The 25,607-nt window shown below is 38.0% G+C and overlaps 1 protein-coding gene across 2 annotated transcripts; it reads right to left on the bottom strand.

Moving 5' to 3' along the window:
* Window positions 1-1,368: 1,368 nt before the first annotated feature.
* Window positions 1,369-19,689, bottom strand: LOC132350380 (pancreatic triacylglycerol lipase). 2 transcript variants are annotated; one of them, XM_059899554.1, is made up of 12 exons: window positions 19,644-19,689; window positions 18,247-18,401; window positions 17,520-17,642; window positions 15,463-15,597; window positions 13,283-13,394; window positions 11,915-12,034; window positions 11,679-11,798; window positions 11,045-11,163; window positions 8,772-8,901; window positions 7,562-7,670; window positions 6,261-6,425; window positions 1,369-1,432 (listed from the first exon to the last, which is right to left on the bottom strand). In XM_059899554.1, exons 1-12 carry the CDS (start codon window positions 19,687-19,689, stop codon window positions 1,369-1,371), a joined length of 1,398 nt encoding a protein of 465 aa, XP_059755537.1. The 2 variants fall into 2 exon arrangements, with proteins under 2 accessions (XP_059755537.1, XP_059755536.1); XM_059899553.1 differs by having other exon boundaries at window positions 18,232-18,401.
* Between the last annotated feature and the right edge of the window lie 5,918 nt (window positions 19,690-25,607).

Raw genomic sequence — 25,607 nt, forward strand, 5'->3', positions numbered from 1 at the left:
GGGGATTGACTCTGCTGTGCAATCTGAACCACAGAGAGAAAGTGTCAGAATTGTTCATAGGATGGGTACCTGGGGCACAGGCTACCCTACCCTTGGCCCCCTACACTCCTTTGGGAGGCTTAACCCCCCTTGCTTTCCCTTTACTTACTTTATATAGCCTTTCTCCATCCTACCCCTGCTCTCAACCCCTCTCCCCAAATTAAATGCCAGCCCTTCTTTCCTCCCAGGTTAGTAACTCGTACTTCCTGACACTGTTTCATAACTGTTTCCTTGTCCAGCTCCCTCATCAGACTACAACCTCCTGGAGGGTGAGAAATGTATTTTCTTTATTTTACATCCTTCGTGCCAACAGCAGTGTCTGGAATATAGTAATGGGGGCTCCATAAATGTTTGTTGAATTAAGTAATATACTTAATTCAGTTCCAATGAGGAAATGACCAAGCTGGTGTCATTTCCAAAGAAATCCAAAAAGGAACAAGGTGGGACACTGTGGTGGCCACAGAGGTGTACCGTTCAGATCCTTCAGGAGAAACTGCTGCAGGACCAGAGATGCCTGGCAGCCCAACTGCCGCCCCCTGGGTCCGCGGGGACTCACACAGAGGCCACGCTTCTGTTGGTTGCCTCAACCCATGACTGAGCACGGCACGGGTATGAGAGCCCATCTACTCCTGCCTGAAGTAGGATTCCTGCCAAGGGTCACCTTCACTTGGGGACTCCCCATCGACCTGGCCAAGACTTTCTCAGACATTTGCTGAGGGCTGGGGCTCTTCCCACCTAGTCTTTCCTTCCTTTCCCCTCTCATGGGTGTTAGACCTGCATTGAGGTCTGAAGCTTCTCCTGCCTACTCCTGCTATCTCCTCTTTCATCCGTCACAGACATTTCCCTAGCATCTGCTTCTCAGAGGACCCAACTGACACAGACACAGAAATAGACATGGCCAAGGATTTGAAAGAGAAAAGTTCAGATTAGAACTGGAGACTCCCTATGTGTCATCCCTCCTGAGATGTCTGATTAAAGACGATGGAAAAAGTGGCAAAGGTGGGTACTTATCATGTGTGCCCACCACCACCAGGAGGGTCACTTTGGACCTGGAAGTCTGCCTTAAGTGATCAGAATGACATCAGTAATACTAATGGCCATGATGTCAGTATCAAGTAAACAGTATTCCCAAGTTCAAATGCCAAGTAACATGTAGCAAAATTCAACAGTCATTTGTGGTTTTTCAGACCAGTTCCAAATATTGGAACTTAATCACATTATCCAAAAATTTCATTGGAAATAATGGACATGATGGCAAAGAAAGGAATGTAGTGCTTCACCACTAGATTTTATTAGCAGTAAGATTCAGTATTCACATGTTAGCAGCTCCTAACATGGGGTGAGGGTAAGCAGAACATCTTCCCTCACAGTTTCTTCGCTACAGAAGTTGAACCTGGGGAGAGAAAACAAAAAGTCAACTCTTCCTGACACACAGTTGGTGTGTTGAGTTTGATGACAGCCACTTCCTTCCCCTCAGTCTGAGTGAGTGGCACACCCTGTGCCCAAAACTAGACACTGGCCGAGTGAATACCTCTTGGGTATAAAGAACTGCATTTTCCTTTCTAATTTTATCCCATGGCTGTGCAATAGCAGAAAGAAGAGGTATCATTGGACACTCCAAAGGACACAGAGGGTCCATTTGTCACATCCCCAAAGCACCTACTAACCATGGCACACTGTCAGTGAATGCAACTGAGGAAGAGTAGGGTCAGCAGCATGACAAGAAATCAGCCAGAGTAAAAATCCTGACGTCCTGGTGTTACATTGGCTCGGCATTCTTATTTTAATTCAGCATTGAATTGAAATAACTAATTTACTCATTAAGACTGAGCAATACTTAGGAGGCTTTGGAGCTCAATTTCTTTAACAAAATACAGAAGCATATGTAAAGTGTCTGGCACATAAAAAATGTTCAGAAAATGCTCTTTTCTCTTCATCTTCATTTTCTTCTCTGTAATCTAATGGCTAGCCAATGTGCAAATAGCAAATTAAAGGTTAGGGGCAGGACAGGAACAAAGATTCAGACGTAGAGAACGGACTTGAGGACGTGGGGAGGGGGAAGGGTAAGCTGGGACGAAGTGAGAGAGTGGCATGGACATATATACACTACCAAATGTGAAATAGGTAGCTAGTGGGAAGCAGCTGCATGGCACAGGGAGATCAGCTCAGTGCTTTGTGACCATCTAGAGGGGTGGGATAGGGAGGGTGGGAGGGCGATGCAAGAGGGAGAGGATATGAGGATATATGTATACGTATAGCTGATTCACTTTGTTATGAAGCAGAAACTAAAACAACAGTGTAAAGCAATTATACTCCAATAAAGATGTTAAAATAAATAAATAAATAAATAAATATTTTTAAAAAGAAAAATATTGGACAAGATGAAACTCAGTGCAAATTGGTGAAGGACTTGACTAAAAGCTCCCTCTCATTTGATGGCAATTCATAAGTTCATGTTATTCTTCATTTTTCCCGTTAGAATATAATAAATTAAGATATACCATGAAAAAAAAACTAATATTGAAAAGGGTCACAAGAAATGAAGGGCACACAATATATATAAATAAAGGTGATCTGAATTTCTATTGTGGTAGTTAAGGATTTGCTGAAGTCAGATTTCCTGCACATGAATTCTGGCATTGAGCTTTCATTGAATTATCTGTAAAATGGGGATAATAACAGTACTTATTTCCCATCACCACAATCAAGAGAGTAAACATATCCATTATTCCAAAATTTTCCTCCTATCCTTTGTAATCTCTCCTTCCCATCCCTTTCCATCTTCCCTTCCCCCAGGCAACCACTGGTCTACTGTCGTTATAGACTACTTTGAATTGTGTAAAACTTTATATGCAAAGGTGTATGCACTCTTGTTTAGCTTCTTTCATTCAGTATAATTTTGTTCAGTATAATTATTTTGAGATTCATCTATGTTGCTGCATGTATCACTAGTTCGTTCCTTTTCACTGCTGAGTGGTATTCCATTGTACAGAAGACCACAATTTGTTTATCCATTCCCTTGTTGGTGGACTTTGGGTTATTTCCAGATTTTGACTATTGCAATAAAAGGTACTATGAATATTTATGTACAAATCTTTGTATAAATATATGCTTTCTTTTCTCTTGGGTAAATACATAAAAGAGAAACGGCTGAATTGTAGGTAGGTGTATGTTTGGCCTTTTAGGAAACTAGCAAAGAGTTTTCCAAAGTGGTTGCATCATTTTACATTCCCATCAACAGAATATGAGAATTCAAGATTCTTCACATCCTCACCAGTGCTTGATATTGTCAATCTTTTAAATTTTAGCCATTTAAATAAGTTTATGTTGGTACCTCATTGTGGTTTTAATTTGCATTTCCCTAATAATTAATAGAATATCCTTTTCTGTTCTTTCACTTTTAATCTCTTTGTGTCTTTATATTTAAAGTACATTTCATGTAGGTAGCACACAGTTGTGCATTGAGTTTTTAAAATCCAGTTAAACAATCTCTGCCTTCTAATTGTTGTATTTTAATTTAATACATTTATTGATATGGTTATTATCTTGCAATTTGTTCCCTATGCTGTTTTTCCCCCCTTTTTATGCCTTAAAAAATTCCATTTAATCTCCTTTTTTTGGCTTATTAGCTATAGTTCTTTGTTTTACTATTTTAGTGGTTGCTTTAGAATTTATACCATATATTTTAAACATCACATTTTACCTTCAAGTGATAATATTTTAATTTACATATGGTATAAGAACATTATAAGAGTATGTTTCCATTTCTCCCCTCCTACCTAATGCCTAATGGCGTTGTTGTCATATATTTTACTTATACACGTTATAACAGCCCCTCCCCAAAATATTGCCATTACTTTTTAAATTGTCAATTATTTTTAAAGACTTAAATAACCATATTTAAAAATCTCATATGTTTCCCAATGTAGTTACTATCTCCTATGCTCTTAATTCCTTTCTGTAGATTCTTTTACAACCGGTATAACTTTCCTTTCTCTGAAGACTTTGCTTTAACATTTCTCATGGTGTTGGCCGGTTGGTGATGAATTCTTTCAGCTTTGATATGTCTGAAAAGTCTTTATTTCATCTTTTTCTTTGAAAGATACTTTTGTGGATATAGAATTCTAGGTTAACGGTTTTTTCCTTTCAGTCCTTTAAAGATGTTGTTCCACTGTTTTCTCACTTGCATTGTTTTTGATATGAGATCTGCCTGTGATTGTTATCTTTATTCCTCTGTAGGTAATGTGTGTTTTTTCTCTGGCTGCTTTTAAGTTTTCCTCTTTATAACTGGTTTTGAGCAGTTTGATTTTCATGTGTGTTGGCATAGTTTGCTTCATGTTTTTTTGTGGTATCACTTGGATCTATATGTTTACAGTTTTCATTCACTATGTTTGAAATTTTTGAAGCCATTATTTCTTCAAATATATATTTCTCTCCTTCCTCTTTTGGAGTCTTCAATGAGAACTATATTAGACTTCTTGAAATTATTTCACAGATCACTGATATTCTCTTCATCGAAAATTTTTTTTCTCTCTGTGTTTCATTTTGGATACTTTCTATTACCTCTTCAACTCCACTAATCTTTTCTCTCACAGTGTCTAATCTGCTCTTTCATTTCAGATATTGTAGTTCTCATCTCTAGAAATTCAACGTGGGCCTTTTCTCTATATATGCCATTCCTCTACTGACCTTTTTAAACCAATGGAATACAGGTTTAATAACTGTTTTAATGTCTATGTCTGTTATTCTAACAGTTGTGTCGGTTCTGGTTTGGTTTCAATTGATTGATTATTCTCATTATAGGTTGTGTTTTCCTGCTTCTTTATATACATGGAAAACTTTCGTTTAATGTCATATATTGTGGATTTTAGCCTGTTAACTGCTGGATAATTTTGTATTCCTATACATTTTCTTGAGCTCTGTTCTGGGGTGCAGTTATTTGGAAACAGTTTGATCCTTTCAGGTCTTGCTCATTCTAGGCTAATTTTTTTCCCACTACTGAGGGAAGACCTTCTTAAATACTCTACCTAACATTTCCTGAATTATGAGCTTTTCTGGTCTGGTTAGCGGAAACAAGTACTGTTCCCAACCCTGCAAGAGTACTGGGTACTATTCTCTATAATTCTTTCAGATGGATATTTCACAGACCTTGACTAGTTTCCTCATATATATGTGCTGATCAGTACTCTGCTGAATGTTTAAGGAAATTTTCCAGCTCTCTGAGCTTTCCTCTCTGTAGCTCTCTTCTCTCTGGTCCTCTGTCCTGTGAAATCCAGTTGCCTTGGATTTTCTGGATTCTTAGCTCTGTTTCTTTAACTCAGGTAGTCTACTGGGTTCTGCCTGAATTTTTCCTCTTTGTGTGACATCCTGGAGACTCTTTAAAGGCAGTAAGCCGGGACAATTTTAGGACTCTACCTTATTTGTTTCTTATCGCTCAGAGATCACTTTCCTTTGTTGCCTAATGTTCAGCATCTTGAAAACTGTGTTTTGATATATTTTGTCTGAATTTTTGTTTGTTTCATTTGGGAAGGTAAATCTGGGCTCTTGTTACTCCATCTTTGCCAGAAGCAAAAGTCTCCACGCTGGACTTATATGAGGACTGAATGATATGATGGCAGAAGCAGCATAGCACTGTGCCTCAGAATTTAGTTTTATACTCAAAACACTTGGGCTGATATTGGCATTGTTATGATTACCATCATCATCATCACCTCACTGCTTCCGGTAGTTCACTATGGTAAATATCTGTTGGTTCACACACACTTTAGTTTTGATTAGAACCAAGGGTTGACCTTTGTCTTCACTAAAAAGACTAATGGCACAGGACAATCTATTTGTATTCCTTGATAAGTGTTTTCTCGGTAATTTAAGTGGCAATTTGGTGAACCCAGGAAGCTTGGGGAAGATACACATATTAAGCACACACATAGCACAAGGCACAGCTGCTAAATGAAATCTTTCTTTTCACCTTAGGATTGTGAAGCCAGATTCTCATTCTAACACTTGTGTCCGATCATACAACAGTCATCTACAAATCTATCAAAGTTGTTTTCCTAAAGATGTACACTTTCTTCTAAAGAAACAAAAGGTATTAGGAAGCAGCGGTGACTGAGATATAGGAGAACCACTGTAGGTGATTTAACTTAAAGTTGTCTTTCAGTGGGAGTAGAATTATAAACGTGACTCAATGCTTCAAATCTCTTTGGATTTTTATTACTTACACTTTTCCATCGTTGCGTTCCACACTGATCTTGGATGCTCCTACTCTGGGTAGAGTTGGGTTGATCACGTTATTGTACCAAATAAATTTAACCTTCTGTATATCTCCAACATCCACATCTGAGTCAAATTCATTGGAATGAGTATTGGCTGGTTGGAGACTGCCCCTTGGGAATGGAGAAGTTAATAAAAACATACATGAATATACATAAACATACATATAAATATACACATATATGTTTCTAAAACCAGTTAACAATGTATCTCTAGTAAGATGATTGATAGTACATTTGTGAATCTAATGGTTAAATAAATGTAGACATGTATGCCAACTCAGTGGTAGTTCATTTGCCATCAATAACTCATATTACTTTGAAGTCATCCTTATTTTAATAAAACTTCAAACATGTTATAGTCACAATCCTCTCACAATTTAATAAATGATGACATCATTATATCATCCTTTTCCAGTTGTTTTGTGGGTAGAATAATTATTTAGTGATTATAAATCAGATGCCATGCATCAAAATAAACATCTGTGGTTTTCTCAGGAAATAGCAGAGAAAAAATTTAGAAACAGAGTTCTAAAATGTATTAAGGTACAAGGGTGAAATAGTCTCTTCCTTTTAATGACACATGGCAGTACTGTACTTCTGAAGGGGTTCAGAACAAGTCTCCCCAGAATGTGCCACTTTGCCAGGTGGACTATTTTGAGCTGAAGGAAATCAAGACCCAGCAGATTCAAGGATAACCTTTACCTCTCCCTTAACTGCCTAAAAGAATTTAGATAGAAGGCCTGGTTCAGGAAGGGAACTATCACCTGAGATAACTACAAGGAATATGGGCTAGGTGTGATAGGCTGGCGGGGAGCTCAGCTGGGCCTGGAGATCAAATTCCTCTCCGTGTCCTGTTGTCTCTGCCTGCCATGGCAAACCTTTGTGCACCAAACATTTGTTCTTCCCATCTTACTGTGGATTGTCTTTCTCCCCTTTGAAGTCCCAGACCCCTGGTCCCTTCTCCTTAGCTCAGAATGGCATATAAGCCTCAATTGTCTCACTGCCTGTGGGTCTCATGTTCTTCTGGGACCCCCATATGTACATAATTAAATTAGTTTTTTCCCCTGTTAATCTGTCCTATGTTAATTTGGTTACCAGACCAGCCGAAGAGCTAAGAAAGGTAAAGGAAAAAAACTTTCCTTCCCTATATTCCCATATAGTAATGAATAAACTCTTATGTCCACGACATACATTGTATGTGTGAAGTATTCCAACACTGAAGGAGCTCAGAGTAGTAGTTTACTCACTTGAAAATTTCGTACTGCTTAGAGTTTCCTCTATCTCCAAACAAAGAAACGAGTATGTGTCCTCTAACCTTCTTTCCAGAGAGTGTGACAGCCACCTTATACCGCCAACCTGCAAGGGGGAAATATTTGCAAAATATCAGCTTTTAGAAAAATTATTCTGGAAACAGGCTAACTTGGATTCCACTACTGCTGAATTTTGAATAATTTTTGTATGGTTTTGGCAGTTCTTCTAATCAAATAGTGATGGATATTCCTTTAACTTAATGTTCAGAGGGCAGACATTGGGGGAGGGGAGGAACACAGACTCTTTCCAAAGTCAAAAGATTTCAAGCCAAGGGACTAAGTTATATATTTTGTTTTCAATTTTTTTAACCTAACAATTTATTCTTGAACATTATAAGAACTTTATGTTAAAAGATAATGGAAAAATAATAGTGTGGTATTTTCATCAGTTTATTTCATTTTTATAGATCACAAAATTTTAGAGTACTGTCATCTTTTTGTCTAAATAATCTATATTTATCTTTAACATTCTATAATTCAACTTTTCAACACCATTGGATTGTATTAATTTATGGTAACCATTTTATGGTACTAGTCAATAGTGAACTACAATTTTTTGCCATTTAGAGCTAGCCTGGGCCAAATTGGGAAGGGAATAAAATTTAGCTTTAGTTTTTACAATGCAGCTAACCCTATTGACTCCCATCCAAATAGTTTTCTTCCTCTATTACCCAGAAAAGAAACCCAGGGTCTGTCCCCAAGTCTCACCATTCCTGCATTTTCTGATTCCCATCACACATGGAGTCTACAATCCTAATATCTCTAGAATCTGTCACCTCCTTTCCATTCCCACAACCTCTGCCATCTCTCTCCTGGGTTACTTTTCTGCTTGTAAAAAAACCTCAGAATTTTGTGCAGTGAAACTTTTAACAGAGTATGAAGAGGCTGGAGCAGAAGAAGCCTCCTGAATTCGGTACCAGAATCAACTGTGAAGAAATTTATTTTTGTATCATTGATAATTCAGGCCCTAAACTCTGTTCTGCCACCCAAATTAGCATGTTCACATTGAGCATGGTATGGATGTGTTTTTCCATTTTGGGGAGGAGTGTTTAAAACTTTTGTACAGAAAAGCAATTTCACACATTTCCACGGGACGTGATAAGATACATAGTATTGAGAATTTAAGACAAATAAAATAGGGACTTACGGGCAAAATTGCTGGCATCACCCGTGTTTAGATAAAATACCTGGCCCTCTGCTTGGGTTTTCCCAGGAAATCTATCAGCATAATGACCCATCTGCGCGCAGCCTTCACTTGGACAGGGGAAGCACTTGTTCTAGGGAAAATAAACAAATGATGAATGAGGATGCTCTTTTTTTAATAGTGTACCATCTTATTCCACGTGTTGTTGAATATTCAAATATTCTAAAGCCAATCCTCTTCTGATAGTAAAAGAAGACTTTAACAGTGTCTCAACAAACGTTAAAAATTAGTCTCATTATTTACAATGATAAATCAGCAATTTCACTATTAAATAACATGATACTAACATAAATATTATAAAAATTAATTAAGAGAATTTATTTATTTATTTATATTTTAATCCTCTCTCTTTTGCCTCTCTAAGTTGTTCCAGTGGCCCCAAGACACCCATCTGCTTTTAGGTGGTTAGAATTTATTTTAGAAAAATTGCAAAAGAAAGAGCAGGAGGTGATCATCAGCTTCTGATACACAAAATGGGACTCACTGGGGGGACAATAGGCTTAAAAGTCAAGTTTTTCTCAATTTTCTCTAGCTCCCACTTAGCATATCAAGTCTGGAAGATTCAGATCTCAGAATTCTCCCAATTTGAAGGGAAAATGCTCTAGTTGGTCAGTCAGGCTTAGCCATGACGTCTGAAGAAGATGGATATCATATAGGAAAATGTCCTTCTTTTGTGGGCCAAGAAACTGTGAGGAGAAGAGAGGGAGGGGGGTGAACAGAGCGGGAGGCAGATGGACATAAAAATTCCTGCTCTGAAAGGGCAAGGCTGCCCCACAGTAGAGGCAAGGGGTGAACTCCTGAATCAGTGGACCAGATGGCGACTGGGCTGAATCTCAGGATCCGCATTCAGCAAAAGCTCAGGGAAACTGGGCCAGCCGGGAAGAAATGGCCCAAGCTCTCTGAGAGCATTGCCCAAGCCAGTAGCTTGGACACGCCCCGACATCACCTGCAGATGGCAGCTATGAGCCCTTCAGGAAGGTGGACCCCCAAGCCTCCTCTCTGCCCTCCACACACACACTGACCACCACCACCATGATCACCTTGCCCAATACCAGCTTGGAGAGAGGTGGTCCAAAGGCTGAGAAATCTGCAAAACGGAGAATTTTGTCCTATAAAAGTGTCTGAGCATCACTTAAAAGGACTGTTTATATTATTGAATCAGATTAAATTTTAACTGGATGAAACCTAAAGCTTCTGTGTTTGTTTGTTTTCCCCATTACCTAGAAAATGGGGATTTGGGAAGAAAATAAAAATAAAGTTAGACCAAAAAAGGGGGAGGCGTTCTCGTTGCATATGCAAGCTACATTGTGAATAAAATATACACCCATCCCCTCTCCCCTACACATAATAGCTAACATTTGTTGAATGCTAATTATTATATTTTAGGTTCTGGGCTAAGTAATTAAAACATGTTATCTTATTAAATCCTCCCACCAAATCTATGGAATCTACCATTTTATTTACATTTTGAAATGAAGAAAGTGCCTTAGAGAAGTTAAGTATTTTGCCCAGAATCATTCAACTATTTAATGGTAGAACCAGGAATCAGATCCTCTCTCTTCATTGCTAAAGTATATCTACTTGATAATTATAATTTCACCTAGCATGTTACTTGAAAATTTATGTATTAAATAACATAGGGCATACATTTTTATTTGAAAAAAAATTATTGTGAAAGGAAAAGCAATAGTAAAAAAGAAACCCGGGCAATTGATATGTCATATTCAAGATCAGATTTAAGGATCCCAACTTAGATATTTAGAGAATACCAAAAAAAAAGATGAACACTCAAAAAAAATCTTGGCAATTATGAGACTGCACAGAAATGTCCACATGCCCATAATCATATACCTTTATAAGGTTAACATTTAAAACAAGTTTTTCATGTTCATCAGCATCCTGCAACCATAGATCAGATTTCCATAGACAATTTTTGCACTTAGAATTATTTCCAAACCAAGTGTGAACATTCAGCTGACACATACAGAAGTGATAGAGAACAAGGTAGATTTGGGATATTTCAGTTTACAAGCACATTTCTCTAAATTTCTCCAATGCTTTATCACTATTAAAATAAACATGTATTATTGAAAGTATAAATCATGTGGCAGTCATATAGTAACATTCACTGAATGCATGTCATGTATAGTGAACCACACTGGTCATGAGAAGTGATGGTCACAAAATTCTTTAGGTGCAAGAAAGAATCTACTTACTGCACTGAAAACCTTGTAAGAGGCACAAGGAAATCCAGCAAAGCCATCAGGGTTGAGGATGCTATCAGCATAATACTTGTAGCTTCTTAAGTGATTACAGGCCACAAAGTTGCGAGTTCCTTTAAAATCAGACATGATTACACATCAGTGACAGATTTCATTTTTCCAAGTTAATGTCATGGTCAGCACACAGTTGTTGAATAGATTTTTCTAATTAGTGTGAACTCATGGCAGTCACAGAACAAAATCATTTATGAAGGGTAGTCATGATTTGAGATGCAATCAGAATTTAATATAATCTGTTTAACATTATAATAATTATGCCATAGCTAAATGAAGTGGAAAAATAACTCTAGGAGGGAAAGATTGGTCTGTAAGGGATAGGTATGACTGAGTAATGTATTCCCTGAATTAGATCCTTGAAAAGTTGACTACAAATACACTTTCTTTCCTATAGTCTTCTCATGTCCACTTCCCCCAGTGAAAACCTGTATCTTGGGGATACAACTAAAAGTTCTTTGTTATAGAAAATGTGAGATCTGTACAATACCAAAATATTTAGCAAGTTTATCAAAAGGAAACACAGATTCCCGCCCCCCTCAAGAAAATCTCTTCATATACATAATAGTTGTACCTTCCCAGAGTCCATCTATGTCAACGATGTGAGAGAGAGCATTCTTCTTACATCCGGGCATTTCCTTTCCTCCATTTGGAAAGAAATCTAGGTGGCCCACAATTTGGCTCATTCCAAGACCTGAGGAATTTTAAAATATGGGAAAGTTGATGTTAATGTAAAGACTCAAAACACTCTAAAACACTCTTATGTATAGACTCAAAAAATACTCCAGGGGGACAAATTGAAGAACTCACCCAGGTTGGGGATTATGGGGGCAGCGTCTGTGTGAATTACATCCACAAATTGGGCATCGCTGGGGTCCAATCGGACTAATTCAGGTGTGCCCTCAAAGCACGGTTCTGCTGGATCCAACCCTAAAATAGATAGGATGCGTCATGTCAGTGTCTATCAGTGGACATGCATGTTCACCTTTCTCTTTACAGACCTGAGTGCAGCATTGGTGGTAATCATGAGTAATGCGTGCAAAGAAATAAGCTGGTTCTTCCCTATCTTACCAATTTCTAAGGGAAATCTGTGTCTAATTTACTATTTGCATTAAAGTGAATTTTCCTCAAACCATGGAATTTGGCCCTACTTATGGATGCTTTGTCATTGGGACAATCCCCATCAATAGCACAGTTACAACAAAAGAGCCAGACTCTGGGGAACACTGGACTCCTAAGAGATTTTCAGGCTAAAAGAGTTCCACCTATACTATAAACTCCTGTGAGGGCAAGGATCTTGGCTTTCACAGTCACTGCGACCACAGCTTGGCAAGTGCCTGACTGAGCAGGCTCTCATAAGCATTTACGGACTATGAGAAAGAATGTCTCTCCAGCAAATTAAAGAGATATTCCAGATACCCCCACCAATGCAAATGTAACGAACTTATCCAAAGTATTAAAAAAGAGAATCGGGGTGTTGGAGACAGGGGATTTGGGAAGAAAATAAAGAAGGGAAAATGCAAGAATAAAGTAATCATTTCCTGAAATAGTCACTTCTCAGATCCAGGATAGCAAAGTCTTTCTTATAAAGTTACAAGGTTGTTGTAGGACCTGGGTACCCAACATATGACTCCACTGGCTAAATGCAACCAGTCTGAGATTTGTAAAATCATATTTTTTATCTAATTAGCAGCATGTAGCCCGGGCAGCCCAGGGCACCCAGACTATCTGTCCCCACCACTCTCGGGTTGTGGTTCATGAGGACTGGACTAATTATCAATTGCTATGAAGCAGAATATAATTAATGATACATTTTTGAGCTCTTTGAGTTTAATTCTATTTCTTCTATTATTTATGCCATTTCTTCTATTCACCAAACTCATCCTTTGTGAATACCTGACAAAGAGAAAATAGATATGAATAAGACTTCCAGATGTTCTTAATTCACATTTTAGTCACATGCAGTATTTATATGTTAAACAGGGCTCTGTAGACTAAAGATTGGTATTAATAACAAATTCATAAGGTCTCAGAACACACCAATTTCTCTGATCATGTGATCTAATTCGGAAAATGTGAAAACTTGTCTCCTCAGGTAAAAGCAGGTCTGTGCCAAATTTCTGTCCTTTTAGACCCCGTATAGGCTTCATTTAGTCCAACTTTGCAGCTTTGACCAACCTGTGATTCGTCCAATGGTCCCATTTGTCCTCCTTCCTGACTCCCCAGCAGCGTGGGCACCCAGACTGTGGCCAATGACGTGGACCTTGGAAGGTGAGTATCCAAATGACGACTGTTGGAAAGAAAACTTCTTCAGAATGTTTTCAAACTAGCAAAATTCAAGATGGGCAGAAAAGAGAACACTCTGAAAACTCAACTTTTAAGAAGAGAAGCTTCTCCTTTAAAGCAATCAATTTTCATGGATTTTTTTCTTTTCATTTATCACAAGAAATGGTGATGGTATAAAGCTTAAACTGGTGGAAGTAGTGTTCTCTTTTATTGTTCTACATAGAACATTGTTCTACATAGAGGGGACCCTTGATGGATATGAGGACTTGTTACCCAGAGGTGGTGAAGCAAGTATTTGGATTAGAAAGTAATAATGATTCTTCAATAAATGGTGTTGTGAAAACTTGACAGCTACATGCAAAAGAATAAAACTGGACCACTTTCTTAAACCATATACAAAAATAAACTCAAAATGGATTCAAGACTTAAATGTAAGACCAGAAACCATAAAACTCCAGGAAGAAGCATAGGCAGTATATTCTTTGACGTCCATCTTAGCAATATTTTTTGGATCTGTCTCCTCACGCAAAGGAAACAAAAGCAAAAAAAACAAATGGAACTACCTCAAACCAAAAAGCTTTTGCACAGTGAGGGAAACCATCAGCAAAACAAAAAGGCAACCTACTAAACGGAAGAAGATATTTGCAAATTATATATTCGGTAAGAGGTTAATATTCAAAGTAGACAAAGAACTCACGTAAGTCAATATAAAAAAACATAATCTGATTTAAAAAATGAGGAGAGAACCTGAATAGACATTTTTCCAAGTCAGACATACAGATGACCAACAGACATATGAAAAGATGCTCGACATCACTAATCACCAGGGAAGCGCAAATCAAAACCACAATGAGGTACCACTTCCCACTTGTCAGGATGGCTATTATCAAAAAGACAGCAGATAATAAGTGTTGGCGAGAATGTGGAGAAAAGGGAACCCTCATGTACTGTTGGTGGGAATGTAAATTGGTAGAGCTACTATGGAAAACAGTATGGAGGTTCTTCAAAAAATTAGAAAAAGAACTTCCATATGGTCCAGCAATTCCATTGCTGGTTATTTTTCTGAAGAAAATGAAAACATGAATTCCAAAAGATATATGCACCCTTATGTTTATTGCAGAATTGTTTACAATAGCCAAGCAATGGATAAAACCTAAGTGTCCATCAATAGATGAGTAGATAAAGAAGATGTGGTACAGACATACCATGTTTTATTATGCTTTGCTTTACTGTGCTTCACAGATATTGTTTTTTTTTGCAAACTGAAGGTTTGTGGCAACCCTGCACTGAGTAAGTCTATCAGCACCATTTTTCCAACAGTATTTGTTCACTTTGGGTCTCTGTGTTACATTTTGGTAATTCTCACAATATTTTAAACTTTTTCATTATTATAATATTTCTTATGGTGATCAGTGACCTTTGATATTACTATTGTAATTGTTTTGGGGCATCTCAAACTGCACTCATGTAAGATGGTGAACTTAATCAATAAATGATCTGCCAGCTCCACCAACCAGACATTGCAATATCTATTTTGGCACCTGAAACTAATAGAATATTGTGTGTCAACTATACTTCAATTTAAAAAAAAAAAAAGAAAAAGAAAAGAAGAAAAGAATAATGAAAGCAATTACTTAAGCACTTTCAAGTTTAACATTTTCTAAGTTTTTAGTTACCAAATCAGGTTAGCTTGTTATCATTGTGCTTCTCTTAAAAAAATAAAAACAAACAAACAAACAACAAAACCCCTACTTTAATCTTCAGGTTGACATTATCATATCAACTTGGCTTAATAACTGGTAAAATTAAAAGAACTAATGATGGAATCCAGTAGAAACAATCTACCTGGTTGCTTGAATAATAGCACTTAAAAATCAGTTTATTCACCTTAATAGGCATATTGATGAAGCCCAAATCTAGATTTTTTTTTTTGCATTTTTCTTTTCAATCAAGGAGAATGCCAACTCTAAGTAGAAAAATATTTTACCAATTATCATACATACAGCAATTTTTCTGGAAGAGAATCCAGAGAGCAATGTGCATGGGCTTTTCTATAACCCAGAGGTAGTTACCTCAAGAACGTCAATGAAATACGCCACTTCTGCTCCCACAATCCGGATGTTCTGTGAGGCTTGTGTGTATCCGGTTCGGGAGCCACCTTTCCAGTCCACGCAGATGCAGTTCACGCTTTCCACGTTAAACAGGTTCTGGTGGAAGAGACACAATAAATAAGTAAATAATTCAACATCTTTCCTAATTACTAATTAACAATCTTGAAGACTAGGATAAATTGCCTCCTTGACCTACACAATATCATGCTCGCTTTTTAACCCCAAACCAACAAACAAAACTTTTAATCTGTTATGGTTATGGAATCCTTTTTAAAACTTAACATTGGCTCCAAACTAGAGATTTGGCCATAATGGGAACTGGATTCTTGGGATTTCTACAGCAACAGATGCATAGACATTTGTTGCAGGGAAAAGTGTATAAAATGTGGTACAATGGGTTGTCTCATTAGAGCATCATAAACTTCACAAGACATTGTCCCTTACTAGATTGCACCTCAGGGCATTGCCTGTCTTGTTCACTTCTGTATCCTCAGTGCCTGGAAAAGTTCCTGGCACATAGTAGGTACTCAGTAAATATCTGCTAAGTAATTGAATAAATGAAAGACTATGTTAGGACCCTTTAAATATAGGCATTGAAGGCAAATGAATAAGCTTTTCCATGATGGAAATACTAATCAAAATTTTTGTATGAACATGTTTTATTGTACATGACTGAAGTTATTTCACATAAAAATATAAACTTTCAGATATCTACTGGAAGTCTTTTTGGATGGGGGTCAATGATAGTTTCGTGAATGCTAGATCTGGCAGGAATTTTATTTATTTGAGTATTTATTTATGCATATCCCCACCTTTTTTCCAAGAAGAATTTGAGAATGCAGCAATCTTAGAAACCATCTCCAATTGTTTCATTTTACAGATAGAAAAATCCAAAGAGGGGAAACGATTTGCTAGTGTCTTGGTTAGCTAAGGATAGAATTGGAACTTGAATCTACGGCATTTAACCTTCTAATTTAAGGTACTCATTCCTCCATTATAATGCCCAAAGACAAATCAAATGCAAGAAAAACACATCTGCTTTTGGGATCTCAGAAATAAATTGTATATGCATATCTGAAAATCTACATACCTTTGAGCTGAGAATCATTTATTTATTTTTTTCTTCACTGTAGTATAGAAATCTATTACTACCCTCCCTCCTCACCCAGCCCAATAATCATCAGCTATAAATTATTTTTGAAGACAAGTTGTGGTTTTACTGATTATTTTTAAACTTGTGTAGTTAATTAGCCCCTTCATTTTAACTGTCTTCAAGATCAGTCGAAACTCTCTGGAGTTAACTCAGATCAGCCTTTGGCTTGAGTCACAGACAGGCCTGAAATAAGACCGCTAAAGAAATGATTGCATCTTTGCTCCACAGCTGGCCACAAAATCTTGATGAAGAAATGAATCAATGATAATGTTCCTTAAGCACTAGCAGTTATTGGAAAATTTATTCTGTTTGATTTTCTGTCTTTTAATTCTTCATTATCACAGGGCACATAGCCAAGGGCAAATTTAAGAAAATAGGATCACTACTGCTGAAACAACAGAAGCCAGAAATGAAAATCTACACAGTCTTCCTAGCTATTGCTACCATAGGAGATAAAAGAGTAGCAAGGGAAAATAATTAGTTTGGGCAAAATGAGTTATCTTAGTTCTTCACACAGAAATCAAAGCCTATTGAAGAGACTAAAAGCTATTGAAAATGCAACAAATGTTGCATCAGTATGGCAACACCTGTTGCTAAAATTTAGAAATATCTCTGTATTAGTTATTAAATAATAGCTACCCTGAGCCACCAAATGCCTGCCAGCCTTGCTGGTCTGACTGTCCCAGGTCCCCTCCACCCCGTGTCACCTCCTGGACCTCCTCTGGGAACCCCAGACCCAGTGAGGTCAGAGGATCCTCCAGCCTCATGGTGGCAGGCATCTGTCCTGCCTGGGTGGGGCCTTGCCTTCTCTGTTGCTAATTATCACTCTGGAAACAAACTTCCCTTAAGAGATTTACAGTCTCACCTTGCAAATGCTGTGCAGCCAGTTTTCTTCTCCCTTGTCTATGAATCCATGAATAATAAAGCGAGTTTTTCTATTTGTTTTGAAATTGGAGTTTGTGATAGTAGATGGATCTGCAACGAGTTCCTGTTTGGGGGAGAAAAATGTTTAATGTCAAGTTTCTGAAAATATCAAATAGAACTGTTACGAGGAGGGAAGTGGCAGATGGGAGAAGACTCCTGGGACTTGGGATCCTTGTGAGTAAGGATTCTTTTATTACAACCAAGCTATTCCCAATCATCACCAAGTCGATACTTTCCAGATGTCATAACATTTTTGCATTTGCTCTACTTGGGGTAATATGTCTGCTATAACATTGGTGGTAGGGTCTTGTCTCCACCCAATGGAAGACTATGTATGTGTGTGTGTGTTTTTTATAGATACAAAATACGTTGGAAGGTTATACATAACACTTAGAGATTATATATATGTAATATCCATATTTAGAATATTGTATTAAATGGTACCATAGAGGTAGAATAAAAATAATATCAAGTTAATGGATACTTTAAACAAATTATCAAACAAACCTTTTATAAACAAGTTATAAAAAATAATACGGTCACTGTGCTAAAAGTCTACAGAGGTGCAAATTCCACTGTCTGATTTGTTCTCTTTAGAAGACAAAATTCAGTATCCTTATTACATAAAACAGATGAAACTTAGTTCTGAAAACCATGAGTGTTCTTACTTGAAAGCTGTCTGGGTTCTCGTTAGTGTATAGGAGGAAACGAGTGTTGACATCTTTTGGAGCCCAGGGCAATATTTTGATGGGTCTTTCTACAATTCCTGCCCAAGGGTAGTCATCACTGAAGCAACCAAGTCTTTGATAGCAGATTTCTTTTCCTGCAATCACCCAGAAGTATTAGTTTCACCAGAATGCTCTTTGTGATGGTCTCTCTGACAATATATGAGTTAAACTACATTTTGTGGCATATTTTCTTCCTCCACATCCTCAAACACCTTCCTATATACACACTCACAAAACAGCTTCAACAGACAACATCCCAGCTAAAGACAGGCTGCTGCTTCTCATTTCCACTATGTAGGACCGCCTCACTCCCCTCCTGTCTCTGTCCAGTCCCATGCTAGGACTCATTTGAGCCTCTCAACTCAGATGTCTCCTCTGGGCCACTGGTGCCCAAGAAGGGAGTGGTCTTGTGTCCCCAGATCTTGGTAGTAGGGGGTGAGGCGCTTACCTCCTTGTAAACATCTTCTGGCATTGGTCTTTGGGCTTTGGGTTGAGATCTTAAGTTTCGTGCAAATGCCAAAACTTTACGTCTCTACCTGGCTGAATATTTAGGTCTCTGACCTATATTTGAGGGGCATCCTGGATTCTTGTGATGAAGAAGCTGCTCACAAATAATCAAATAGAAAGCCCATGGTTTGACACAACTCTGTGCTTGAATGTTAACCCATAAAAGAACAACACAAAGGAAGGGTTCTTCAGGGGGATAAAGTCTCCATTAATAGTGGGAGCAGGAATAGGAGTAGTAGTTGTTGTAGGCGCTGCATTCTCGATATGTGCCACATGCTGGGCAAGATGATTTACGTGACTTATCACACCTAAGTCTCACAATTACCCTACAAAAGGGGTGGCATTATATGCCCAGTTCACAGATGAAGACAGTGAAGCACAGAGAGGTTAAGAATTTTACCCAGGGAAATACAGTTGTGGCTGATGGAACCAGGGTTCAAACCTTACGCTTAACTCCGAGCTAGGGTTGTTAAATTTAGCAAATGAAAATACAAGTTACGTTTGAGTTTGATAAACAATAAATGTTTTATTATAACAATAGCAATAAATTTAAATTTTCTTAACTTTAAATTTTATTTATTATAATGATCAATTTTACCATTTATATAACTATGCCACATATTCTTTGTTTTACCTGAAATTCAACTTTAACTGGGCATCTTAGCTGTTATCTGGCAGCCCTACTCCCAGTGCTTGAGCTCCTATTCATGGATCTCTCCCCCTTGCTCTACTTCTCATCCTCATAGTAGCTTGAATTCAGGTGTTGTAGCCCTTCTTCCAAGTATTGAGCAGCAAGTCTCTTCCAACATGACATAAATATTTTTTCTTACCTACTACTGCTCCCAGCAACAGCGAAAGTGTCCAGATGAGCAGCATCTAAATAAAATTTTAAAATATAATTAAGTCTGGCTAAGTAAGTTTTTAAAAGATTGGCGTAATTCAAGTTCAGTTAGACCTCTGAGGGAAAATGGGTAAATTCGACTAAATTAGACTCAGTAAACATGTTCCAGACTCACCATGGCAGTTCTGTCAAGTTCTGCCCACAAGATAGCACCTAGAGGTCCTTTTATAGGCAAACCTTATCTTTTTGAGCAGTTCCATGGAAAAGTGGCATGAAACAAGAGGAGGTTCCAAGGATGTACTTTTAATTTTAATCATAAATAAACCAAGATTGATAGAGTAGGTAAAATTTTCCATAGTACTTTTGGAAAGATGAGAAAAGGGTAGATAAGAACAGTTCTCTTTCAATGTGATTATACAATGCTTAGAATCACCATAATTTCATTGTAGTGAAGGTTCTAGTCTGCCCATTTTTTAGTTTACATTTCTCTGTGCAGGTCTGTGGGTATGGGTGAAACTAAATTGTTTTCATAGATTTGATAACAGCAGTCTTGACCGCAAATACTAAAAGCTTACCAGCTCATGCAGTTTTTGTACAACCTTGCCTTACCTTCCAAAACAGTGAAATAGAGGCAATTCTTCAAGAGAGTTCATTTCTTTTAGGAAAGCTGTTGATAGTTTATTTTGATAGTCCATAGGACTAATTTATTTATCAACAATAACATGGAGGAAAGAGTAAATGAACTGATGAAAGGAACTGGGGGTACTTCTAAGAACATAGAGGTGAAATCAGTGACCCCATCACCAAATGAAATTATGCATAAGAGAAAAACAAAATTCAACTTGGAAAAAAATGGTCTGGGAAATATAATATGGAAGAGAAGTATTTGATAGAAAAGAACTGGGATGTTTTCAGTTGGTGATCGATTGCTTAAAATTAATTTTAAAAAGACTGGGATAGGCTACTATAATTTTAAGAGACTGGAGCATTTGGCCTGACAGCATCACAGCTATAGGTCGAATCATATGAAATTGTCACGTTTGTAGGTCAAAAATGGTCAAAGAATTCAGTTCCCTGACAAAGTTTACAGGTACAGAAAAAAAGCAAGAAAATTATTTGTGTATGAAGAAAATTCAGGAATGTTGGGCAAGGGAAATGTTAAAATCAAGACAGAAGGTGCAAGGAAGGAATCCCATGGATGGGAGCAGTGGCAAAGTCCCACTGAATCCTTCATGTCTCAGCATTTAATCCTATCCTTAGGGACTCTTCTCCAGAGCTGATTAGGTTGGTTTCCCTCTCTCCTCTAGAAACACCTCCCTTTAGAACTAGCCTCATTTGACACCCAGCACAATCAGGTGTGGATCATAAACTCTGAGAAGGCTGGAATTCTCCAGGCCTTGTCTTACCTCAGCATCTAGCCATGTTGGCATGAAGCAGGCCCTGAACACATCCCCCATGAATGAACAAACAAATGAATGAGGAAATGAATATAAAAAGCAATATAGTTTGAATAATTTCTATAGGAACAACTGCCTACACAATCTCACAGTAAAGAACTGTTATTTTTAACTGAAAACAAGCAAAATAAACAAACCAAAAAAAAGGAGCCAATGTTCACTCTGGAGTTTACTATAAAATAAAATACATTCTGTGTGAATTACCAAATAATTCACACAAAATTTCTAAGTTGGCATTTTAGATAGTACAAAATTTAATCCATAGTTAAGGAGACCTTTGTTCAATATAGGTTGTAGAATTAGGACCAAAAGTCACTAAGTTCTGAAACAGAGACTGTAGTTCATGGGGATTTTTTTTTTTAGTAAACTAAAATAAGTTCAAATTTTATAGTGTTTTGGGAAGAGTCAATTTCCCAAACTGTTATAAAAGCTAAGAAAGGAATTGTATGTAATCAGCAGTCTATCATGTCAATTCTGGGTGAATGACTTCCCCTAAATTCAATCTCTCTGAACCCTTTAGTTGGGTTGTAAAGTTTTATGAACTATATTGTTTCATTCAGATCACTAACATGCTATGTCTGTTTATAGTGTGTATAGGAGAGATTGCTGACCTCTTCCTACAGGGAATAGAACTAAACTCTATTACCCGATCTGTCTTGCAGGATGATGTGCCACATGATCAACTGGCCAATGAGATGTGAGCGCACACATGCACATCAGTTCTGGTCCTGTTCATAAAAAACCCGCACATGATCTGCCGTGTGCCTTCCTTTCTGTGGCTTGATGCAGACAAGAACAGTGACTTTGAAGGCCATGTGTTGAAGCTGGAAGGAGCCTGGGTTCCCTGCTTAGATGAAAGCCACCCATCAATCACAAACACCCATTTTGAACTTTACATAAGCAAGAAATAAATTCCTATTATGTAAAGCCACTGATATTTCAGGGTTACATCAACTAGCATTACCTTAACCAATAAAGATTATTTTATTGTACAATGACTTCTCCTACTTCCAAGAACAGTTCAGGTACCAAACATTGAATCCTGGGTTGCAAATTTTACCATGAGATTTGGATGCAAACATTATGCAAAACATTAATACTTTGCCAGGTTATTTTCCAATTTTTGGCTTAGAAAATCCCCTTTCCTGCCACTTCCCAAATTATAAAAAGTAATTGCCCAATCCTTCACTCTATTTTTGTAGAATTTTAATTTTACTGGGTATTTTTCAGTTCAGACCCTGATAGTGACCATTGTTTCACAAGCAACCTGAGGCCATATGATACTTCAAGGTTTAGTGAGAATTCACCCAGTGTTGCCTGGGCCCCCAGATGCAACTTACTTGTAGTTAGAGCAGTTCAGTGTGCTGGGTACCTAGGAAACTCTCAAGCACCACAGGCAGGTGGATTGGAGCTACCACCAAAACTCTGCTCTCCACTAGCTTTTGTTACTCCTCACATCTCAGGATTGCGGGCTAGAGGGTGGGCCCTGTGAAGGCTGACAGAGCCATGGCAGTCCTTCTCCAGCTATTGCATGGCGTTGAAAGTGGGCTTTCATTGAAAAATAATTCTATGTCTCCTGGATTCAGCAGAGCACTACATAACATTGATTCAGTTTTGACTCTGAAACCTTGGACATTTAAAAACAAAAAGATAAACTTAGACATTTCTAATCCAGTAGCCATGTTTGCAGAGGAGTTAAATATTGACATACGTCTAGGCTCTGATTCTGGCAACCTTGTGATACCAAACTCCAGGTGAGAGAAAGAAAGACCCTGGGACACCTGTGTGGCCAGATAACTGGCATGTTAGCCAAACGGGGTCTCATTTACTTAACCTCAGAGAGCCTGTCGTGTCCTCCCTTATCCTGCTCAGCCCACAGCCAGGGCCTTCAATGGGAGGGAGAATATGCCTACCTGAGAACGCCAGACTTCCCTGAGCAGGAGACTGCAAGAATCTGAGGGTTATCGTGGCCTCACACCTTCCAGAGCAACCGTCCTGCCAAATGTGAGGTGTTTCTGGGACTTCCCTGGTGGCGCAGTGGTTAAGAATCCACTTGCCAATGCAGGGGACACGGGTTTGAGCCCTGGTCTGGGAAGATCCCACATGCCGCGGAGCAACTGAGCCCGTGCTCCTCAACTACTGAGCCTGCGAGCCACAACTACTGAGCCCGCGTGCCGCAACTACTGAAGCCCATGCGCCTAGAGCCCATGCTCTGCAACAAGAGAAGCCACTGCAATGAGAAGCCTGCGCACCACAATGAAGAGTAGCCCCCGCTCGCTGCAACTAGAGAAAGCCCGCACGCAGCAGTGAAGACCCAATGCAGTCAAAAATAAATAAATTAATTAATTAAAAAAAAAAAAAGAAAAACCACTTTATAGCTAGCTGAGTGTGCTTATTAAAACAAAACAAAACAAACGTGAGGGATTTCAGTGCACCCAGGCTCAGGGACTGAAATTATAGTCAACCCTCCTCTGTTATGTATGAAGATGGTTTACTTTGTGAAAAAGAAGAACAAGCATACTTAAAATTTTATAGCATTAATTATTCAGTTTTACATACTTATAAAGTATGCATTTAATGTCCTGCAGAACCTGTGGAAGCTTTAGCTATTTTTCTTATGAGGATAGTGAGACTCAGAGAGTTTAAGCAACATTTCCAGGATCACACTGTTGGTAAGCAGGAGAGCTAAGTCTTGGGGACAAATTCTTTCCTCCAGCTCCAGATGACTTGTGTAAATCCACAAAAGGCCATGTTCTCCAAGGCTGTGTTACAGTTGATCTAAAAATGGTCAAGAATGGGTACCGTAGGAGATGTTAAATGTGTATGTATATATATATGTATAAGACTGGTTATCTGCTTTCCAAAACAAAGCCACACATATTTTTTAGATAACTTGTTTTATTTGTATTTTGTTCCCTTACTACTAATGCAGCAAATGGCAGTTTTTTTTCAAATGGAAATACAACTTTTGTGATATTAAATATGACAATCATTTCTTTCCTGGGCCATCACAGTAGACTTCTAATTGCTTTTCTTGCCCTCAGGACAGTGTCTATCCTCTACACACTGCCTGACAGTCAGGTTTAAAATGCAGACTGGCCACTATTGTTTTTAAAACCCCAGCCCTGTGCTTTCTAGATCAGCACAGCCTAATAGGAATATACTGTAAGTCACATTTTAAAAAGTAAAAAGAAATAGGTGAAATATATTTTAATAACTTATTTAATCTAAAATACCCAAAATATTATCATTTCAACATGTGGCACATTTCAAGGGACCACATGTGGCTAGCACCTATCATATCGGATAGCACAATTCTAGATCAAATTAACTCTTCTTATCACAAGTAAAGCTTTACAGATATGGTTACCTTCTCTGAGGTTTTTAACCTTGTTGCATACCCGTTTGGCCCATTTTCCAGGCACTTTGAACTCCTTTCAAGACATGAGCTCTCAAGAGAGTTTAATGGGATCCAACTACAGGGTACTTAAAGAATGGAATAACAAGATTTTCCAGATGTCATTGAGCAAGAAGAGACAGCAAATAGGTAGAGAGATGCAAAATTCAACAGACCCAGAGATCACAGCTTGGATTCTGAGAGCTATGGTGAAAGAGGGACAAAAGAGAGATAGCAAGCAAAGAAAAAGGAAAGAAAGAAACATATTAAACTAATAATTTGTACCAATTTTTTTTTATACCTAAGATGCTTTGGGGATCAGACAATTAGAAATGACCTGAAGAACCTTACAGAGGGGCAGGCAAAGCCAGAGGCTGTCTCACCATGTGCATTTTATAACCAACCTTGTAAGGCAAGTAGCAAAGTCCACTTAAAAAATTATAAGCTGAAGGATTTCTACTTCTAGTCAGGATGGAGCAACTGGTATCAGACTTGCCCTTTTACCATAAATAATTAAAAGTTTGGAAAATATATATACATAAATGATTTGCAAAGACTGAACAATGGGTAGTACAAGACGGTAATAAATGGAAAAAAAAGGAAAACAAATGAGGTGAGATCTTCAATCACTCTGGCATTTCCTGGACCCCAGCACAAGGAGGGAGATTCCTATTAGAGCAAGGCAGACTCATTTTGCTGAGGAGATAGAGAGCAGAGGCTAAAGTAGTTAGAATTTGCAGAGCAAAGTACTGGAGAGCAGGAAGCTATGAAGATGGAGAGTTTTCAGAAATTGGCATGGGTGTCCGCTTGAATCTTTGGATAAATACTAAGCTGTGTTTGCGAAGAGTAAGATCTATGAGGCTGATTAAAAAAACAACTGTTAGGGAAAGACCAACTATTTGAGGGAATTTATAATCTGAACAACTCCTGGAGCTCACACACAACTGGGAAACATCCAGCCTAACAGAGTAAGAGATTTCATTGAATGATCAAGGCATTCAGTAGATACCCCTCAAAAGGCCATGCCTTAGGAGGAGCACTAACATAGCCCAAGAATAAAGGTCAATCCTAATCTAGCTTAAAAAAACATAACAACAAA

Source organism: Balaenoptera ricei, chromosome 16 (assembly GCF_028023285.1).
Source record: "Balaenoptera ricei isolate mBalRic1 chromosome 16, mBalRic1.hap2, whole genome shotgun sequence".
Classification (NCBI taxonomy): domain Eukaryota; kingdom Metazoa; phylum Chordata; class Mammalia; order Artiodactyla; family Balaenopteridae; genus Balaenoptera; species Balaenoptera ricei.